This window comes from Rhodofomes roseus (genome assembly GCF_022264815.1).
Source record: "Rhodofomes roseus strain CIRM-BRFM 1785 chromosome Unknown C8Q71scaffold_3, whole genome shotgun sequence".
Taxonomy (NCBI): Eukaryota; Fungi; Basidiomycota; class Agaricomycetes; order Polyporales; family Fomitopsidaceae; genus Rhodofomes; species Rhodofomes roseus.
Window position 1 is genome coordinate 1128890 of NW_025952959.1, and position 18212 is coordinate 1147101.

At 58.8% G+C, this 18212-nt stretch overlaps 9 protein-coding genes across 9 annotated transcripts; 4 read left to right on the top strand and 5 right to left on the bottom strand.

Annotated features, from left to right (window-relative positions):
* Positions 1-751: 751 nt before the first annotated feature.
* C8Q71DRAFT_700868 (uncharacterized protein) lies at positions 752-1738 on the bottom strand (the record flags this gene model as incomplete). Its single annotated transcript, XM_047920153.1, has 1 exon — positions 752-1738. One exon carries the CDS (start codon positions 1736-1738, stop codon positions 752-754), a length of 987 nt encoding a protein of 328 aa, XP_047783028.1.
* A 183-nt stretch (positions 1739-1921) lies between these two features.
* On the top strand, positions 1922-3856 carry C8Q71DRAFT_345988 (Metallo-dependent hydrolase). The gene is made up of 2 exons (XM_047917966.1): positions 1922-2003; positions 2078-3856. The coding sequence occupies exon 2, from the start codon at positions 2151-2153 to the stop codon at positions 3576-3578; it is 1428 nt and encodes a 475-aa protein (XP_047783029.1). The 5' UTR covers positions 1922-2003; positions 2078-2150; the 3' UTR covers positions 3579-3856.
* C8Q71DRAFT_345938 (uncharacterized protein) lies at positions 3714-4732 on the bottom strand. The gene is made up of 5 exons (XM_047917964.1): positions 4600-4732; positions 4428-4536; positions 4110-4365; positions 3970-4056; positions 3714-3915 (listed from the first exon to the last, which is right to left on the bottom strand). The coding sequence occupies exons 1-5, from the start codon at positions 4690-4692 to the stop codon at positions 3849-3851; spliced, it is 612 nt and encodes a 203-aa protein (XP_047783030.1). The 5' UTR covers positions 4693-4732; the 3' UTR covers positions 3714-3848.
* Positions 4733-5700: 968 nt separating this feature from the next.
* C8Q71DRAFT_346100 (uncharacterized protein) lies at positions 5701-6943 on the top strand. Its single transcript, XM_047917967.1, has 4 exons — positions 5701-6101; positions 6153-6291; positions 6341-6593; positions 6645-6943. Exons 1-4 carry the CDS (start codon positions 5878-5880, stop codon positions 6782-6784), a joined length of 756 nt encoding a protein of 251 aa, XP_047783031.1. The 5' UTR covers positions 5701-5877; the 3' UTR covers positions 6785-6943.
* A 1149-nt stretch (positions 6944-8092) lies between these two features.
* On the top strand, positions 8093-9657 carry C8Q71DRAFT_820510 (uncharacterized protein). The gene is made up of 2 exons (XM_047926181.1): positions 8093-8461; positions 8528-9657. Exons 1-2 carry the CDS (start codon positions 8282-8284, stop codon positions 9497-9499), a joined length of 1152 nt encoding a protein of 383 aa, XP_047783032.1. The 5' UTR covers positions 8093-8281; the 3' UTR covers positions 9500-9657.
* Positions 9658-11101, bottom strand: C8Q71DRAFT_738536 (uncharacterized protein). The gene is made up of 5 exons (XM_047922662.1): positions 10696-11101; positions 10546-10634; positions 10272-10493; positions 9890-10218; positions 9658-9831 (listed from the first exon to the last, which is right to left on the bottom strand). The coding sequence occupies exons 1-5, from the start codon at positions 10839-10841 to the stop codon at positions 9733-9735; spliced, it is 885 nt and encodes a 294-aa protein (XP_047783033.1). The 5' UTR covers positions 10842-11101; the 3' UTR covers positions 9658-9732.
* Positions 11102-12905: 1804 nt separating this feature from the next.
* C8Q71DRAFT_738543 (uncharacterized protein) lies at positions 12906-15137 on the top strand (the record flags this gene model as incomplete). The annotated part of the gene is made up of 3 exons (XM_047922663.1): positions 12906-13872; positions 13930-14111; positions 14162-15137. The coding sequence occupies 3 exons, from the start codon at positions 12906-12908 to the stop codon at positions 14975-14977; spliced, it is 1965 nt and encodes a 654-aa protein (XP_047783034.1). The 3' UTR covers positions 14978-15137.
* Positions 15138-15366: 229 nt separating this feature from the next.
* Positions 15367-17187, bottom strand: C8Q71DRAFT_828962 (integral peroxisomal membrane peroxin-domain-containing protein; the record flags this gene model as incomplete). The annotated part of the gene is made up of 4 exons (XM_047926335.1): positions 16324-17187; positions 15737-16273; positions 15569-15675; positions 15367-15512 (listed from the first exon to the last, which is right to left on the bottom strand). Exons 1-4 carry the CDS (start codon positions 17061-17063, stop codon positions 15367-15369), a joined length of 1530 nt encoding a protein of 509 aa, XP_047783035.1. The 5' UTR covers positions 17064-17187.
* A 129-nt stretch (positions 17188-17316) lies between these two features.
* Positions 17317-18210, bottom strand: C8Q71DRAFT_346285 (uncharacterized protein). The gene is made up of 3 exons (XM_047917968.1): positions 18066-18210; positions 17760-17991; positions 17317-17707 (listed from the first exon to the last, which is right to left on the bottom strand). Coding segments are annotated over exons 1-3 (477 nt in total). The 5' UTR covers positions 18067-18210; the 3' UTR covers positions 17317-17463.
* Positions 18211-18212: the final 2 nt, after the last annotated feature.

The window sequence follows — 18212 nt, forward strand, 5'->3', positions numbered from 1 at the left end:
GGAAGCTTCTATCCCGTACACAGATTCAGGGGTACGTCGATATCCGGAGCACGTTCGTCTGCGGGATAGCGAGCAAATCGCGATGTTGCAACTGACGGTGCCGATGAATACGCCTGGTCCGGAGTCGATGCTTGTATTACGGCATCGGTGCATGTACGTAGAGAAGTAGACATCTGAAGATTCATGAAGACCAGATTAATGATGCCACTGTGTTACACATATCAGGCCCTACCGACATAACACCAAACGAGGTAGAAACGCATAGAAGCCGTGAAGGCAGTGGTCGGTTACATATGTACAGACCAGGGAACATGGGATGGACAACTTGAATATAGACACCGTTGACGGGATTCGTTCCGCATACTCGGCTGGGACCGGTGCTCTAGCACGTAAACCTACTGGGAGGTTCGACCGGTGCAGAGCGAGATGGGCTATTGCCTGACGTGTGAAGGTTTTATCTGTTCTCCTCTGCACAACCTGCCTCCGTTGAGGAGAGGTGGTCTATGCGCGCGTCATTGGCCATGTAACACCTTGCTAGATCATCTCGAGTGGGACGGTTTTGACTTTCTTCATCTTTCGTCTCCGAGGCACCACTTGTTGAATAGCACAAGTCCTAGGCGTCGTCTCTTGGTATCGGAGAACTCTAGTCACGACAAGCGGGTGCGACGGTCTGCCATTGCCGAAGTTCCGCAGGACTTTGGAGCACCCGTAGGTTACTGGGCTCCCTGAACGATGCGAGATGCTTGACTTGCTACCTCTTCCTCGGCGGCGTCTTGAGCGCGGCGAGCTCCGTGAGCAGTTTCGCCCGCTCGCTCATGAGGGCAAGGGTGTACTCGGCGGGGGACGTATGTCGCGTTATGAAGCCCGAGCTCCTGCTCCCGCTGGAGACGCGTCGAGACGTGCCCGCGGCTCTCGTGCGTCTGCTTGCCTCGAACGACCTGACCTCGGAGTCGTCGTCTGCGCGCTCGATCCAGCCGTGGTACCGCACGGGCGTGGGCCTCGATTCTGCGTGCGTCGTCTCGGAGGGACAGTCGCAGTATTCGACGCCATTCTCAGGGCCGATGACGACGGAGGACTCTGCAACCGGTGTGAAGATGAGCGAGGGTTCCTCGATTTCGTGGATGCACCGCGGGCGGCGCGGGGGCGCGTCGCGCCGACCGGCTATTGGCGTCGGGGCGGGCGGGCGGACGAAGGTGCTCTCCCCCACAGGCTCGAACACGATTGACCCCACGGTCGTCTCGGATTCCGCGTGTTCTGACCGCGTCAGGGAGAGGTTGGACGGCACGGTAGAGTGCGCCGAGGACGACACGGTGCCACTCCGTCTTGCGAACCTCTCGGGAAGCGGGTCGACGCCGCCTGCGCTCGTGCTCGGGAGCACGCCCATGGTCTTCCCGAGCCAGCAGAGCAGCTCGCCGACGAAGACGCACTCGTCCCACTCGCCGCTCGCGAGGCGGCGCGGGTCGACGTCGCTGAGCCCGACGTCCTGGCCGATGATGTCGTTCTCGAGGACGCCGAGGAAGATCTTCATGGCCTGCACCTTGAACGCAAAGTCGCGTGCCTGGCGGAGCTCCGCGGGGAGGTCGAGGCGCGAGCGCAGGAGACACTCGAGGACGGCGACGAGCAGCGAGGGGATGAGGTCGTCTGGGGACTCGAGGGCCAGGGGGAGGTGGAGGGCGGCGAGGAGGACGTTGAGGGAGGACACGAGGTCCGGGTGTCCGCCTTGCCTCGAGCTCTGCATGTGTGTGCTGGGCAGCGTCGCGCTTGTGGCCAAGTTGTGTGGCGGCGGCGAGAGCGGACGCCGTTTGACTCCTGCCTTTCTGGGACATGCCGGCGGTACTCAACGCTCCGCAACGCTGGGCCTCCGTGCAACCCCCAGCGTTAACCCGCCTAAGTACCTTCTTCCACCCCACATGCCTGGCCTGATGATCCCACCTCACAAATGAGTCTGCACGGACGGATTCGCCCATGCCAAAATCATCTACAGTCTATCAAGTATGAAAAAGGTAAATGACAGGGCGGCACACGGGGTCGTCGACCACCATGCCCGCCGATAAGCAGATTGCCAGCGGCTCTGAAGATCGCACAGGCACCTTCAGGAGTCGCCTGCTCAAGCTCAAGGAGGGTCCTTATTTCTCGTCCAGACCATAACCATGACCCCCGCAGGTCTCATTTACGTCGGCACCTTCATCGACGCCCCCACGCATGAGGCGCTGAGGGTGCGGACCAACCACCTCTGCATCGTCGACGGCAAGGGTAGGATAGTTCTCCTCCACCCGCTGCCCGAAGGTACCACGGACGATGTGGAGAAGATCAAAACATTCGTTGCGGAGGAGCACCGTGGCCTCGATGTCTTGCTCATGAAGGAATGGGAGTTCATCTGTCCCGGTATGATCGACTGCCACAACCACGCCCCGCAGTACCACCAGATCGGGACCGCCACGGACTACACCCTCTTCAACTGGTTGTTCAATGTGACCTTCCCCAACGAGGCCAAGTGTCGCGACCTGGACTACGCGCGGGACCTCTACACGAAACTCGTACGGAGGTTGCTCCGCAATGGGACGACCAGTGTGCAGTTCTTCGCGACGAACGACATCGAGCCAACCAAATTGCTCGTGGACATCTGCGCAGAGCATGGGCTCCGTGCTTTCGTGGGGCTCGTCACAGCCGACAGGGATTCACCGGACTACTACATCCAGACCACGGAGGAGGCTCTCTCGCTCACCGAGTCATTCATCCAATGGACACTAGCGCACCCGTCCGGACGAGACAAGCTCGGCGAGCAAGACGCACTGGTGCACCCAGTCATCACACCGCGCTTCGTCCCGACCTGCACGCTCCCCCTACTGCACGGCCTCGGCGGGCTCGCAGCCAAATACGACGTCCGCGTCCAGTCGCACGCTGCCGAGACCGTCGACCAGGTCCTGCGCGTCAAGGCACTCCACCCGACGATCGGCGGCGGGCGCGACGTCGCGATCTTCGAGTCCTGCGCGCTGCTCACCGGGCGCACGACGCTCGCGCACGGCACGCACCTGCGCGACTACGAGGTGCGGCGCATGGCGGAGGTCGGCGCGGCCGTCTCCGCGTGCCCCATCGCGAACATCCTGCACTCGCGTGCGGTCGTGCCTGCACCGCGCTACAAGGCGCTCGGGCTGAAAGTCGGGCTCGGCACGGACATCGCGGGCGGGTACTCTGCGAGCATGCTTGGTCCGCTGAGGATGGCGGTCGTTGACGACCGCACGGACTCGTTCGTGAAGGTGGCGAGGGAGGACATGCCGCTCGAGGAGTATCCGGACCCGGACCCGAAGACCGAGTGGCCTGTGGGGCATGTGTGGGCGTACCATATCGCGACGGTGGGCGGGGCGGAGGCGCTGGGGATCGCGGAGCATGCTGGGACGATCGACGTGGGGAAGCACTTCGATGCGGTGCTGGTTGACGGGAACAGGGAGGACCAGGCGTATGAGTATTGGCCTGCGGAGACGAAGGAGATACGGTTCGAGAGGTGGATCAACACTGGCGATGATAGGAATGTGAGGGGCGTGTGGGTCCGGGGCGCGCAAGTGGTTTGGAAAGAATAGGTCACCGTCAAGAGGTCTGTACGATCCAGTGTCCTGTACAGTTTACCTGTAAACCGACACAACAGACAGCAAAGTATGGACTTCAGTGTGCATCAGAAGACAATTCTGTACAATACCGAAACGAAACTCTATCGTATCGTATAACCAAAGCCACCGCGGACAAGTTCCGGTCCCCTGATGTCACGACTCATCCAATGAGTCAAGGAGATGCAAGCTTTGTGATGATGCACCTTCGCAGATGTAGCGATCCTCGAGCCCGGCCTGGTCCCGTCACATCTCAAGCCCAAACATTGTGCGGCCTGTCGCAGCCATCGCAGCCAGTCCAGGATTGAAGGAGCTAGACGACTTCAGCCACTCGAGCAAACCCCGAGAGGCAACCATGAAAACGCACCGAGGGTCGGGACCACGCTGTAGCTTGAGGCCCATGCGCTCACCGCTTTCCTTGTAGTAAATACTGTCAGGAAGCGGCTTGCCCATACTGCGCCGAGGTCAGCCGCAACACGTAGCACTTCGCCACGCCCTCGCACTCACTGGCAGAAATCGCAGGTGCACGGCTTACTCCCGCTCCCGTGGTGGTCGCACCCGTAGTTCATGCGCGCGTGCGTTCCGCAGCACGTCCAGCGGAAGGCGTTGGGCTTCCTCTTGTAGAAGAGGGACTTCTTGCCCTTGCAGTCGACCTCGAACGTACGCTTCACGTCCTCGGCGTCTTCGATGAACGAGTTGCCCCAGCCCTTGCGGTGGTCTATGTCGTGGTCGTACCATTCCCAGGTCATGAGCTCCATTCTGCCTGGGGTGCGGAGCTGGGTGTGAGCGTCGCGCCAGTGGCTGCAGTCGTGAGGACAAAGGCACCTTCGTGCATGGAACCATCGCGGCATCCGCGGTACTTGTCGTACCACCTATCTGAGTCGCTACAGAGCTCTCGATGGCTCTGCCAATCCTTTGATTGACATTCCGGGCCCTGGGGGAAAGAGACATTCAGCGCCTGCGGTGACACGTCTGTTAGACAATATGCGCTACCCACACAATAGAGCGCACCGCGACAGCGCGAGCAGCGCTTGAGGTTTTTCGTAAAGTCAGATTTGTGGCAATAAAAACACTCTGACCTATCCGCCATGTCGTTGTCACTGTCGCGCGAGGAGGTGTCCGAGCCGAAGGAGAATCGAACGGCAAGTCGCGTCGTCGCGACTCGTCGGCGGTCGCTGCGCGACGCGGTCACGTTTTCTCAGGAGACGCCCGTCGATCACATACGTCACGCGTCTTTGGCCTTTGTCGCTATGGGCAGCACAACAAGCAGTACCAAGCCCGTCCGCCGGGGTGCCCGAGGGTGCCACTCCGCCCGCTCATGTCGCTTGCTGTATACTACATGCATGCGACGATACAAGACCGCAAGACCGTACGACAACATGAGCAGAAGTCTCGTGATGGTCATGGTCACGAATCACGACAGTGTGCCACTCGCAGCTAGGTCCGGGACGAGACCACCCAACCTCAGCTATGGATGCATAGGGAGCTAGAGGTCATGTTCTACGCGAAAACGCGTTCAATTCCGAATACCGTAGTGTACGCGATGAGAGTGGGCACCCGCACATTCAAACAAAGGATGACGCCACACGCATCCAGCGGGGGCGGAAAGTCGGGATACGCTACCTGCCCTCAGCCCAGCTGCAGCGATCCCGAGCACACAGGACGCGTCAGTTCTCCGGCACGGCCTATGAACTCCGCGTCACCCAGTGAGGTCCACCTGCTCGTCCTCCGTCGCCCGGCCAAAATGATGCTGGAATCAAACTCGTGGTGGGCACGCCTCTTGCCTGTGAGACGCAACCGCCGTTTGCAGTGTGTTCTAGTCGCTCCGTCACTCGGCAGAAGCCATGGAACGTCCAGCTCCGCCTGGCGTCAACCTGTGAATAATAAGATCCATCGCAAGTCCAGATGGTCGAATGTCTAATACTCAGAGACGGCCTTTGTGGGTCCCAGATTGATATCACGTCGAGCTGCAACCGGCCGTGATACGCATGTTCTGCGTCCTCCTCCCGCTGATGCGCGCTGGCTAAGTCGCTCTCCGAAGTCGAGGAAGACGCACAGCCATGCCTGAGGAGGCAAGGGTGGACCACGAAGATACCTTTCACATGTCCGTCTGCTCTACGCATGCTTCCATGACTCCAAGTCACGCACATCGGACTTTGAGGGCACAGCCGTGGGCTATATAGGACGGGTGTCTCGCTCGTCTACTCCCCAGAAATCCTCTCCGAACACACAAACGCACAGCACGCCACCCCAACTCTGCATCCATCTCAGCGCCATGTCTGACGCTGTCTACAACGTCTTCGGCCTCGTCGCAAATGTCTTCGGTATCTTCAGCTTCGCTCACCTCTACATCTTCGTCAAGAGCATGCTCCCCAAGAATCACTCCAAAGAGCTCGACGAGATCTTGGTCGAAACACGTGCCTACCTGGTCTCCGTCCTCGAGGAAGGTCGCTTGTCCGACGGGAACTTCGTCACCGAAATCTGGAAAGAACTTGACGAGTACGTGACCATACGCCACCCAGTGTGCTATTGTGCTTACCGGCATCGTAGTTATAAAGCACGTGCGACCGATTTCAGGATCATAGCTGGCCGCGCAGGCTGGTGCCAACAATTGAAGGGCATCTTCGGCTTATCGTTCGAAATCTGGCGAGTTTATCGTCAGGTGAAGGAGGCGCAGAAAAGGATATTGGTACTTAACCATTTTCGTCGCTCCAAATGATCACTGACGAGGATTGCAGAACAAGGCCTCTGTGGGCAACCTCGATAATCAACCGAGAGACGGCGTGCAGGGATACTCCGTCGACTGGGACGACGTCGACGAGAAGTGCGACGCCTTTTCGGAAGACTCGTTTGGAGAGGGAACACGCACCTTTCAAGGCACTCCACGCACCCCGGGTGATACGCAGGGTCCTCCTGCGTATCCCACAAATTTTGATATCTCAAAATTTATTGGATACACTGAAGAACAGCGGACCACGGACGGTGATGCTGGTACGTCCACTTCCGACCAGATCCAGTTTAGCGCGCTCACGATTGATCCAGAGTCTACTACGAGCACGAGCACCTTAGTAGGCGGCTGCGCGAACCTTACGCAGCGAGCACTCACCTCTCCTGGTCCCTCGTCGGTCGTTTGGGTTGGTTTGCGGCTCGCCGCCATCCCATTGACCCCGACTATCCCTTAATCGATAGTCGGATCCCCACGCCGCATGTGACTGGTTCACAGCGCAATTTTCTCCTGAGACGCGCTGAGCGTGCCTCCCTCTCGAGCTCTATCGCCGAATCTATATCGAATCCATCATCTCACCTTTGTTCCATCTCCCCTCTATGTTCTCCGTTTCGCTGTCTCCTCCTCCCCTTCGCGTCTTGCTCATCTATGTCGCTCTCGATGTTTACCGTTTGGTTACATTGTATACCCTCGTCCGTGGACTGCTCTTCCTCTCGTATGCCCGGCTCTGTATGTCTCTATACCCCTTTCAATGACATCGGACGCCGTTAAACTATGCTCACCCGGAAATCGAGCGCGATTGAACACGCGTGCGCCGTTCATTGCGATCGAGCACAGCATGACGTTCTGCAGCGTGTGCGGCTTGCCGCGCATCCGACTCCGACGATCTGTCAAGGACATGCGGAAGCACAAAGGCCAAATCCTGCACAGATCGCGACACGGTCAGTACGACGTACGGATCTTCTGTATGAACACCGATGCGGCCGACATGACTCGGACTGTGATGCCTCAGCCGCTCATCGTAAAATGGAGACAGGATCTTCTCTAACTGGCGTACATGTGGACGATGTAGCCGGACGACAGACACGAGGAGGCTGTCCACGGAGTCAGTACTTCAGTGCATGTCGGGCGACGCACCGAGGCGATGGTGCCTACTCTGCGTTCTGTTGGGCCGCACGGACCATCCGGGGCAGCCAACTTGCGTTCTTCTGCGGGTTGCGTAGGCGATGGCGGTGAACATGAGGGAGCGCATCGTAGATCGTCGCGCAAGCCCAAGTACAAGGAATGCTGCAGCTGGCGGATGTCTCCCACGCGCATGCCACGCTGCGTACAGCAGCCTTTGGCCGTGCTTCGGAGCATGGACAGGCCGGGGAGAAGCTGGGATGCTCCTAGTGTCACATCAGAAGCCCTGCACAGCTCCGATATCGGCGTGTATGTACGACTGGTCAGCGCTTGCCTGTACTAGGATCGATGTGAAGGGGCGGTGCTGAAGACTCATCGTACGCGTCCTTTCGGCATTGCGATTCTACCTGGAATAAAGTGATATGAGTGCGGTCACTTCGTACTGCCGACGAAGATCGACCTTCCAGGAGATGAGTTGCAGCAACGACTTCTGTGGTTCTTGCGATGTGACTCGGAGCTTGCGTTCTGTGCCAGTGCCATTCCCCGAGGAACATGCCAGTGGCGTCTATGATATTGCAGTTCAGCACGAAATATGAAAGTATTTCTGCCATGACATACCTCAGTACGCCTATGAGCCACTCCCCAGCTGGGAGTCCACTCAGTCAGTGACGAACATGTACGCGAAACGACGCGACGAACCGAGTTCCCTGTTCAGGATAGCAAGCCACGTGCTCGCGTCTTTGCCTATCCTGGAATTTTGTTGGACCTGTGGCGAAGCGACGCGCCACATCTTATTCGCGGACTTCACGTCTATTCCTCCTCATTCATCGCTATGTCTAAGATATTCTCCCTGCACGGGCGCGGCCTGAAGCTCAACACGCGCGCGGACATCGAGCCGCACCTGAAGGATGTCCCCACCACGATCGAGGAGATCCATTTGGGCGGGAACACGATCGGTGTAGAGGCCGCAGAGACCCTCGCAGAGTTCCTCGCGAAGACGACACATCTGAGGGTGCGCCCACGCGTTATTCCACATGTCAGGACCATCAGCTAACCTAGAACACCCCTGCGCCTCCAGATAGCCGACTTCGCAGACATCTTCACCGGTCGCCTGATCAGCGAGATCCCGCAGGCCCTCTCCGCCCTCTGCGACGCGCTCATCCCAAAGACGACGCTCGTCGAGATCGACCTGTCGGACAACGCCTTCGGCGGGCGGTCCGTCGAGCCCATGGTGCCCTTCCTCTCGCAGAACCGCGCCTTCCAGGTCCTCAAGCTCAACAACAACGGGCTCGGCCCCGCGGGCGGCGCGACCGTCGCGCAGGCGCTCCTCCGCTCCGCTGAGCTCTCCGCCGAGAAGGGCGAGCCGTCGAACCTCCGCGTCGTCATCTGCGGCAGGAACCGCCTCGAGGACGGCGCGGCGCCCGCGTGGGCGAAGGCCCTCGCCGCGCACGGCGGGCTCACCGAGGTGCGCATGCCCCAGAACGGTATTCGCATGGCGGGCGCGGCGTCGCTCGCGCACGGGCTCGCAGGGTGCGTGGGGCTCGTGCACCTGGACCTGCAGGACAACACGTTTGGGGAGTCGGGCTCGGCCGCGATGGCGGCGGCGCTGCGCGCGTGGCCCGCCCTGCGCACGCTGAACCTGAGCGATTGCGTGCTCGCAGAAGAGGGCGCGGTGTCGCCCGTTCTGGAGGCAATCGCGCAGGGGAGCAACCCGAAGCTCGAGCTGCTGCAGCTGCAGAACAACAACCTCGACACGCAGAGCTTCGTGCTGCTCGCGGAGGCGCTGGAGGTCCACCTGCCGGTGCTCAAGCAGATGGAGATGCAGTGGAACGAGGTGGAGGAGGACGATGAGGGCGTGGAGGCGTTGCAGGGGTTGATGAAGAAGCGCGGAGGGAAGCTGGTGCTGGATGATGAGGAGGAAGAGGAAGAGGAGGAGGAGGAGAAGGAGGAAGTCAAGGAGGCCGAGCCGGCCAAGGCAATAGAGCCTGGCAAGAAGGACGAGGCAGACGAGCTCGCGGACCTGCTTAGCAAGGTCGAGATCAAGTCATGAACGCCAACGAGAATCTTGGAGGAACATTTTGTTTCGGGTCTTCAGAGGTGCATTGTTTCGAGTATCTGGCGGTTGTCTCACCCAAGTTGTATACCATACTCATCGCAGTCCGTGACCGTAGAATACCAATGTCAATCTATACGTGCTTACGTCTAACGACCGTTCGCTGTCCATCGATCTATGATCCAAGTAAGATGTCCGTCCGCATCCACATGTCCACACAGGTGACCCCCTTAGTTGCCCTTCGCGGCCTTCCATTCAGCGATCTCATCCGGAGTCTTTCGTCTGGCGAAGACGTGGATGTGAGCCAGTCCCGGTACGCTTTGCAATCGCTAGCATCCAGGAGGCCATAAGCATAGGGTGCCAATGCCAGCCTTGATCACTACTCACAGGAGGGTTCACAAACCACGCAGTCTCCCACTCGTCCTCCCTCCAAAGCCTCCTCACAAAAGTGTCCACATCACTCGCCGCCGCCTCCAGCAGCACCCTCTCTTCCAGACTGGGATCCGGGCTTCTTACAAGTTTGTCCATCGTGACGTCCCACTCCGCGAGGGCGCCCAGACACTCGGGCAGCGTGTCCGGCGAGGGTGGGGGCGTGAGCGAGCCGGTGAAGCCCCAGAGTCCGTCCTGCAGGAGTCGGGGTGCAATGGCGGGGGGAAGTTCTGGCGGGAGGATGGGGATGCGGGTCCAGACGAGGCTGTGCTCGACTTCGTTGGGCACTGTATGGGTGTAAGTGGGATGCGGCGTGAGAGCGGGGAGGGGAGAGGTGCACCTGAGTAGGGCCAGTCGTTCATGATGATGCTGATCAGCTCAGCCGGCGTGTCTGCTTTGAAGTACGGTGGTGCGTCCGACGGAAGGGGAGGTAGCTCGCCTCGCGCGGCGCTGGGGACCTCGCTCTTGGACACGAGGGAGTCGGGGATCTCGAGGGTGGACCTGAGCAGGGAGCGTGCATCGTGTTTGCCCCATTGGAGCCGGTACGAGAGTAGGTAGTTCACTCAACATGTTGTTCAGCGGGATCACGAGGATAGCCAAAGCATTATGCTCACCCATGGACCCATACTCCTTCCTGATCCCCGCACTCCATATCTCGTACCGCTTCTGCAGCGTCTTGTCGCGCTTCAGCAATCCAAGGTCCCTGCGACGGAGTCCTGGGAATGAGAGCCTGAGCGAATCGATGTGTCCTCGGACGAACTGACCCGGAATTGATGAACGTCTTGAGCTGGTGGAATGTGAACTTCGGAGGATAGTACACGAGCAATTCCTCGCGTGTAGGAGGTCCACTGCGCAGAGGGACCGTCTCGGGCGTGAGGTTGGTCGAGCGCGTCAATGTTGATACAGACATTCGTAGTAATGACAGAGGCTCAGAGCGAACAGCAAAGACACAGTGTGAAGGGACTAGAGAGGTCGCAGAAGGACTCCGGACCGACCGCTTCCGCACTTACAGTTGATCGACGATCGATCGGGTACTGTATCGCTTCTCGGAGACAACTCCACTCACCCATCGGCAGCCATCGGCCCGCTGCGAGGCGACGACTCTATGGCTGGAATACAGTCGAATATTTGGAGGACTAGTGGCCAAGTGACTGAAGCACTGGAGCGATACTGTTCAATGCTTCTCGCTCGAAGAGCCCTCCAGAGCAGCTTAGCCAGATACAACGCAATCATGCACGTCCGTAAGCTTGCAGCTTAATTCGGAACCTACCGCCGTCAGCAACCATTCTTGGGAACTCATACTCAGGTTATATTGATTCTCTGCATACTTCATATGTAATAACAACACCAATTCAACTTCAAGGAGGCCTGAATCCGTGTGGCGGAGTGAGACAAAGCGGCCATGGGCGTCTGATTCCCATCATTCACGTGATGGGCGTGTGGCTCTGAGACCGTGGTTCGTTGTGGCTGCAGACTGCAGTGTGGCTACCAACTCGCGTGGGCGCACAACATTGTTCTGACTCGTGTCGCATTGTCCGACCGAAAAGAGAACAAACGGGCGTCCATAGAAGGAAGGACAGTCCACATTTAGAACCCAGCGTGGCCGCCGCCTCATCACACATATAAGTCTGCTCTTCCTGCCCCGAACTCGGTACGTCCTATCGCTGTGAACGCCATGTCTGGCATTCCTATTGATTCAGTTTACAGGTGGTCCGACTCCCCGTCGCCTCCCCCGACACTTGACACCGCTCTTCCTCTCGCTCTGAGTGATTTCTCAGACGGCGTTGACTACTACCCGGATTCTCCTGTCCAACTTCCCCAAGACAGCGAGTACACCGGCAGCGAGCCTGACGGCCTTCCGCCATACGAGGTCGACGAGGCCAGTTCTGACTCTGCGCCTGCCGCTTGGGAGCAACCCAACCTACCTCACGACTCTGACTACAACGCGGTTGCGACCTTCGTCCCCGCGGTCTCTACCCCAGAGCCGTCCAACAGTGCACCGTCGGCCATCACCCAGCCTCAAGTCGAACCTCAACCAGCGCCAGAGGCTACTAGGTCGGTGACCCCAGAAAACCAATCGAAGTCGTCGAAACCTGTACCCAAGTCTACGCCCGTGGCCAAGCGTCCATCGAACACCCAACGGCATTCCGTCCAACCTACCCACGGCCAAGCACATTTAACGGAGTTGCGTGCAGCATACGCCGACGACATGAAGGACAACAAAGTGGCCCAGATCACTGTCGCCGACTTTATGCGGGAGTTCGTTCCCGGCCCAGACCTCCCCGATGACTTCGTCGCGGAGCCGTTTGAACCTGCCAATCTCCGGCGTCAGGAGGTTCCTATGTACGAAGAACTGGTGAGTGGTTCTCAGTGTCATTCAATATGTGATCCCTTGACCGAACGTCGTCTGCAGTGCAAGGTGACAAACTCTGTGCTCAGTCAAGGTCCCACCGACCTGAGCTTCGTGGCCAAGGACACGCACAGCTGGTCCGACCCTTTGGACAAGTATGATTTCGAGGATAAACTGAGCCCCGACGTGATCATCTACCCCTCGCACGCCGACGCTCGCCGAGCGTATACTCTCAAAGACCTGACATCGCTATCCGAGGAGGAGAGGAAGCGACACGAGAACAAAGCTAGGACCTCATGGCTATGGGCGACGCTATACATCGAGGCGAAGGCTGATGCCGAATATTCGCCGTTTGTCATCCCGGACTCGATGCGGGAGGCGGAAGCACAGAAGGAAGAGGAGATGCAGGCGGCGGCAACACAAACGTCCACGAAGGCGACGCCGCAGAAGAAGAAGAAGCCATCGCAGAAGACGAGGAAGGCGGCGCAGAAGCGGGCGCAAAAGCAGAAGTCCACTGACAGTGCAGGCGCGCTTTCATCGACCACCGATTCACTGATACGCGACACGCAGGCGTCGGCGGCCACGAGCCAGGCGAGCTTTGCGGCCCCCTCACTGTCGGCCTCGATGGCTGCGGGGCCTTCTACCGCAGCTACTCCCTTGGTGCCTCCAATCGCGCATGTCCCCGCGGCCGATACTAGTACTCCCAGCCGCGACGAGCTGCCACCATTCCTGCTTCTGCAGAGCAAGGAACGTTCGAAGACCATGGGGCAGATGAGCCACTACGTCTCGAAGATCATGCGACGACAATTCCTGCTCCACTTCTTCACGATCTTCACCTGCCGCGACGTTGCATGGCTGCTTCGTTGGGATCGCGCCGGCCTCGTCGTCTCCGAGCCGTTCAACCTCGTGAACAACCCGCGCCCCTTGCACACCTTCCTGTATCGTTTCGCTCGCATGAGCGACACGGACCGTGGCCATGATCCCTCCGTGGTACCGGCAACCGAGGCAGAGGCTCAGCTCCTGCGCAGCTTCAACAAGTTCCCGCCGCCGGAAACCTGGTGCAGGGAAACATTTGCCGGAACTTTGGTTGATGGCTGGCCGATCTCGAAGATCCTCGTACCGGAAGACGACATGATTTCGGAGGCCGAGCTCAGGAGCGGCAAGAAGGAGGAGCGGGGCGCATCGGAAGCGTCGGGCAGACGGATGCGCGAGTTCCTCGTCGGGAAACCTACGTTCATGAACACATCCTTGTACGGACGGGCGACAAGGTGCCACATCGCGTACGACGTAGCTGAAGACCGGCTAGTGTTCTGCAAGGAATGCTGGCGCACGGATGCGCCGACGTCGCACCCGGAAGGGGAAGTGTATCTGCGCCTACATAGCAAGAACGTCAGCTACATTGCAACGCCTGTCGCAGCCGGCGATGTGCGCGGCAAGAATGGTGCGCATCGCACACGCACCCAGGAGTTCACCAAGGGGTCGGATCCGATGCTTGTTCACTATCGCCTGATATTGGAGGAAATCGCGCAACCTCTGAAAGAGTACCGGACGTCGTATCAACTTGTGATGGGTCTGTATCAATGTCTGCAGGGTGAGTGTTCCGTTGGTATTGGCTCTATCTGCAATGCCGTTGACCCAACCTTGTTAGCACACGAAGAAGCATGGTCAGAGGGCAAAGTTATTCATCGAGACATCAGCGCAGACAATCTTCTGTTGTACTGGTACTTCGACGAGAACGGGCAACTCGTCTGTAAAGCAATACTGGTCGATTGGGGCCTCTGCAAGTATGCAGACGAGATGGATCAGCCAAGCGTCAAAAGGACCCGTTCAGTACGTGTCACAATTGACGGTCTCCTGGCGATGATCTGAACTTTGACTAGGGTACCTGGCAGTTCATCTCTGCCATATTGCTGAGATGGCCGGGGAAATTCGTACACCACATCTGGAACGATCTAGAGTCGTTCATTCACGTCCTGCACTGGATGTGCCTGCGGTTTCAAATCACGAACAAATCACTGGACCGCAACGATCTTATTGCCTATGTCGAAGGACTCTACGATCGTTCCACCAAAGACGAGGCAGGGGATTCCATTGGTGGCCACACAAAACTTCAACACTTGCAGGATGGCACAGTGCCCTTTCATCTGATCGGAGGTTCTGCCGCTACCGACGCGCAACTTTCCCCTGGCCTCCATAGCCTCCTAAGGGAGCTTGCGGACTTATACAAGCAGCACTACAAGTGGTTGGACCCGCAACTACCCGAGTCGGCACAGGCCGATCGGCAGAAACGTGAGTCGCAGAAAGTTGTGCCGCCCGGAGGACAAGAGTGGCATATGTCCTCCGCGCCTCGAAAGTCGCGAACGCGCGCACGGTCGAACTTGAAGAAGCCCACGGCAGAAGATAAGCCTCCTGAACCCGCCCTCAGCACGCACACAGCAATCATGGAGCTTTTCGACGAAATGCTGGAAACACGAGCAATGTGGGTCGACGACGCAAAGGTCGCCGACCAGTTCGCCTGCGACAACAACTTCCTCGAGCAACAGCAGAGGCAGTCGAGGGAAGCCTCTCGGCGGTCTTCTGAGATGGAGTCGCTCGCGGAAGAGAAGCCGCATAAACGCGTCAGAACCAGTACCAACGCGGCCATCACGTCAGGCACGTCCGGGTCTCAGCTGAATTCGATATCCGAGCATGTCTAGCGTTGACGGCTCGCGAAGGAGGGTCTGTTCGAAGGAGTAGGAAGCAGTGCGGTGGCGCACAGTAGGACATGGTCGTAGTCGTGTTCACGATGTCTCGTTCTGTATTTGTCTGGTCATGTAGTCTTGTATAATCCATCGTTCATCGCTGTGTCGACCTGAACCGCTTTTGAGTCAGGTTGTGAGGTCCGAGTGTGACGGATCCCAGAGCAGCGCTCGACCGTCAACGGTATGTGAATTGTTCAGTCGTGGCGGAACAAGAACCAGTGTCTAAGCGGTCTTGCCGGATACACCAGCCATTTATCAAGTACTTGAGGCCAGACCGGTTTGTGTTCGGAAGAAAGACAAAAGGCAATCCATACAATCACGTACACAACATACACACAGAGACGTCAAACGCTCTTCTCGGCATCAGTGTTCTGGTCGTAGTATATCCTCCTCGTCCACCTCCGCCGTCTCGTCATGCCCGTCGTCCGCCACTCCTCCAACGGTATCGAATGCGGGTCCAACCACGCGTCGTTCGTATACACCCACCCATCTGCAAGGCGGAGTCATCACTACGATGTCATAGATCCATGTAAGGCAGGGACTCACTCTTGTCTGCTACCCCAGGCGTGACCCAGCTGCCCTGTAAATCCGGCCTCCAGTCCTCCGTCTCGACAAACACCCAGCCTGGCTCGAGGGCAAATGTAAGGTTGCTGCTACACCACACGACCAGTCAGATTCATGCCATCTAACTGAAATATCGTTAGAAAACCTGACCTAACGTCTGCACTCCCATCTTCGCCCACGCCACTCCAGCCATCCCTGCCCCTCGTCCACGCCTTCCTCTCGCCAGGCTTCAAGTTCGTCTTGGCCCAGCCTGCGTCGGAGGTCAGGCCCGCCTTCACCGCATCCTCCCCGACGTCGCTCACAGACCGCGACATCACGCTGCCGGCGCGCCCCGTCGGCGCCGCCCACCGCTCGTTCTCGAAAAGCTCTACATCGCGCAATGTCGCGCGCCAGTGCCGGTCCTCCAGCCGGTCATCGTCTATGAGGCGGGCGAGCCGTGTGCGCAAGGCGTTGAAAGTAGGCTGCGCGCCGGATAGAATGTTGGGAATGGTGTGCAGGGTGAAGGGATGTGTACACAAGAGGGGGAAGAGCCCTAGGAAGAGGAAGGTTGGACGGGGAGGGAGAAGCAGGAGAAGAGGCAGGATTGCGAGCAGCGACACTAGTACGAGGGTGAGGATGATGGGGGTGTAGGGTGAAGCGTGTGTGAGATGCGGGACGACGGGAAGGACGGCGTCGTAGAAGTCTGAGCTGGGGGTCCGGTCAAGTACCATACGGACCAAACACGTATCGCTACTCACAAGACACCCATGAGATTCTGGATAGCCTGGACATTCGCAAGGTAGTCTACGCTGCCCTCGCCCACTTGTGCGGGTGGGGTGGTCGGCGCCGGTTTCGTCTCAGCTTCTGAGTTGTCATTTGAGCGGAGGGAGGGGTGCGTAGCAAGTAGGATGCTCAGCACAATGACGTGCGGGAGGAGGAGCACAAGCCTCGGAAAGTAGCCTATACCCAAGTCAGCGCGATTCCGGAGACGACGTTCGGCGGACGTACACAGGAACGCATACACCCCCATCCACACCGCCGTATATCTATTCCCCTTCCTCCACATAACAACCTCCTCTACGCGGTCCTGCAGCCAGAACACCGGGCCGACCTTCGCGACGAACCGCCGGAAGTTCACCGTCGTGATCGGGATGCTCAGCGGGTCGCGCGCAGACAGCAGCTTCGCGCCGCCCCTGCGCGGCTCTGGCGCGTTCTGGGGAATCTGGAGCGTCGACGAGAGGAGGAGCGAGGGGATGGAGTTGTACGCGAGCTTGGAGGGGGAGAGCGGGCCCTGCGAGGAGGTGGCGGAGGTCGGCGAGGAGAGCATGGTGGGTGCTTGGGCCTGGGAGGGTCGCGGGAGCGCGGTGGTCGTCAGTTTGGGCGTCGGGCGCGAGGACGCGGGTGCGGAGGACGATGAGGAGGAAGTGTCCCGGAGACGCGTCGCACATGGTGGTATGGACACATATTCGAGGGGCGACTGTGGGTTGCTAGCAGGCATCTTGGGTGCACATGCGCGCAACGAGGTCCGCGCTACACGCGAGTTGAACGTTGAGCAGCGAGCAGGAGGACGGCGAGGAGGAGGAACAGTCGATTGCTAGCCACCGACACTACGTACGCCCACAAGCGCTCAAGCGCGCCCGCATCCACGTGAACACGGGCCACTGTATATTCTGCGTTACAAGATAACTTGCAGATGTTCGAGCATATGCATGCGTAAGGGCAAGAGCGACAGGAGAACAACGACCACTCTCACAGGCCGGCCATGAGTGAAGCAACGAAAGCAGCTCGACAAATTGATTCAAATCCAACCACGGCAACGCGGTGGAAACGCGTACTAACACAAACATCAAATCTCAACTGTCCGCAATTGCTCCTCAGCTTGGGTCCACTCCGGCATCCTACACGTGCTTGCCCTCCATGTTCTGCATGCCCACGAGCGTCGCCGTCGACGCGCCCGCGAGCTGACTGTACGAGGACGGCGCGCCCTTGTTGTTCGTCGGCAGCAGGCCCTTCTGCGCGGCGCCGTTCTTGCGGCGGCGCACAATGCAGCAGCGCCAGACAATGATGCCTACCACGATCAGCACGAACGCGAGGCAGCCCACGAAGATCTCGGGCCAGCGGCTCAGGACCTTCTCTTCGTATCTGGCCGCGTGCGTCAGCCGGGAGGCGGTGACAAGGCGGAGGGGATGCTCACTCTTGTTTCTTTTCTTCCTCGGACTCGGGCGACTGCTGTTCTTGCGAGGCGGGGAGGAGCGCCTGCGATGCGTCGCCGGTCGTGTCGACGCCGCCGAGACGAACCTGTACGAAGGCTTCGCGCGCGGCGGTCGCGTTCGTGGTGGAGAGGAGCTGGATGAAAGGGTCGCCGAGATCTTGGCTCGTGTCCTCTACGAAGTTGCCGTAGTCAAAGAGAGCATAGACGCTGCGCACTGGGAGCGACAGTCGAGTCAGTTCGAACAGATGGATGATCATGACGCGACAAGCTCAGGCATCCTACACGTACTCGATGTTCTGCATGCTCACGAGTGCACAATATCAGCTCCATTTCGAGGACGCTTGACAGGAATCCGTGTGGCGGAGTGAGACCAACCGCGAGTCACCCAAACCGGACATGGACGTTTGACTCCCATCATTCACGTGACGGAGTGAC

What these genes read in the sequence shown, in the direction of transcription:
- C8Q71DRAFT_345988 (XM_047917966.1), top strand. Translation starts at nt 2,151, where the DNA reads ATGACCCCCGCAGGTCTCATTTACGTCGGCACCTTCATCGACGCCCCC.
- C8Q71DRAFT_345938 (XM_047917964.1), bottom strand. Translation starts at nt 4,692, where the DNA reads ATGGCGGATAGGTCAGAGTGTTTTTATTGCCACAAATCTGACTTTACG. An exon ending in GTCGCGGTGCGCTCTATTGT is followed by an intron (nt 4,537 to 4,599) that starts GTGGGTAGCGCA and finishes TCTTTCCCCCAG; the next exon opens with GGCCCGGAATGTCAATCAAA. An exon ending in CAGCGTGGTCCCGACCCTCG is followed by an intron (nt 3,916 to 3,969) that starts GTGCGTTTTCAT and finishes GAAGTCGTCTAG; the next exon opens with CTCCTTCAATCCTGGACTGG.
- C8Q71DRAFT_346100 (XM_047917967.1), top strand. Translation starts at nt 5,878, where the DNA reads ATGTCTGACGCTGTCTACAACGTCTTCGGCCTCGTCGCAAATGTCTTC. An exon ending in ATCTGGAAAGAACTTGACGA is followed by an intron (nt 6,102 to 6,152) that starts GTACGTGACCAT and finishes CCGGCATCGTAG; the next exon opens with TTATAAAGCACGTGCGACCG. An exon ending in GACCACGGACGGTGATGCTG is followed by an intron (nt 6,594 to 6,644) that starts GTACGTCCACTT and finishes CGATTGATCCAG; the next exon opens with AGTCTACTACGAGCACGAGC.
- C8Q71DRAFT_820510 (XM_047926181.1), top strand. Translation starts at nt 8,282, where the DNA reads ATGTCTAAGATATTCTCCCTGCACGGGCGCGGCCTGAAGCTCAACACG. An exon ending in CGAAGACGACACATCTGAGG is followed by an intron (nt 8,462 to 8,527) that starts GTGCGCCCACGC and finishes CTGCGCCTCCAG; the next exon opens with ATAGCCGACTTCGCAGACAT.
- C8Q71DRAFT_738536 (XM_047922662.1), bottom strand. Translation starts at nt 10,841, where the DNA reads ATGTCTGTATCAACATTGACGCGCTCGACCAACCTCACGCCCGAGACG. An exon ending in GAACGACTGGCCCTACTCAG is followed by an intron (nt 10,219 to 10,271) that starts GTGCACCTCTCC and finishes ACACCCATACAG; the next exon opens with TGCCCAACGAAGTCGAGCAC. An exon ending in CGTGGTTTGTGAACCCTCCT is followed by an intron (nt 9,832 to 9,889) that starts GTGAGTAGTGAT and finishes CCTGGATGCTAG; the next exon opens with CGATTGCAAAGCGTACCGGG.
- C8Q71DRAFT_346285 (XM_047917968.1), bottom strand. An exon ending in GAGGAAGAAAAGAAACAAGA is followed by an intron (nt 17,708 to 17,759) that starts GTGAGCATCCCC and finishes GCACGCGGCCAG; the next exon opens with ATACGAAGAGAAGGTCCTGA.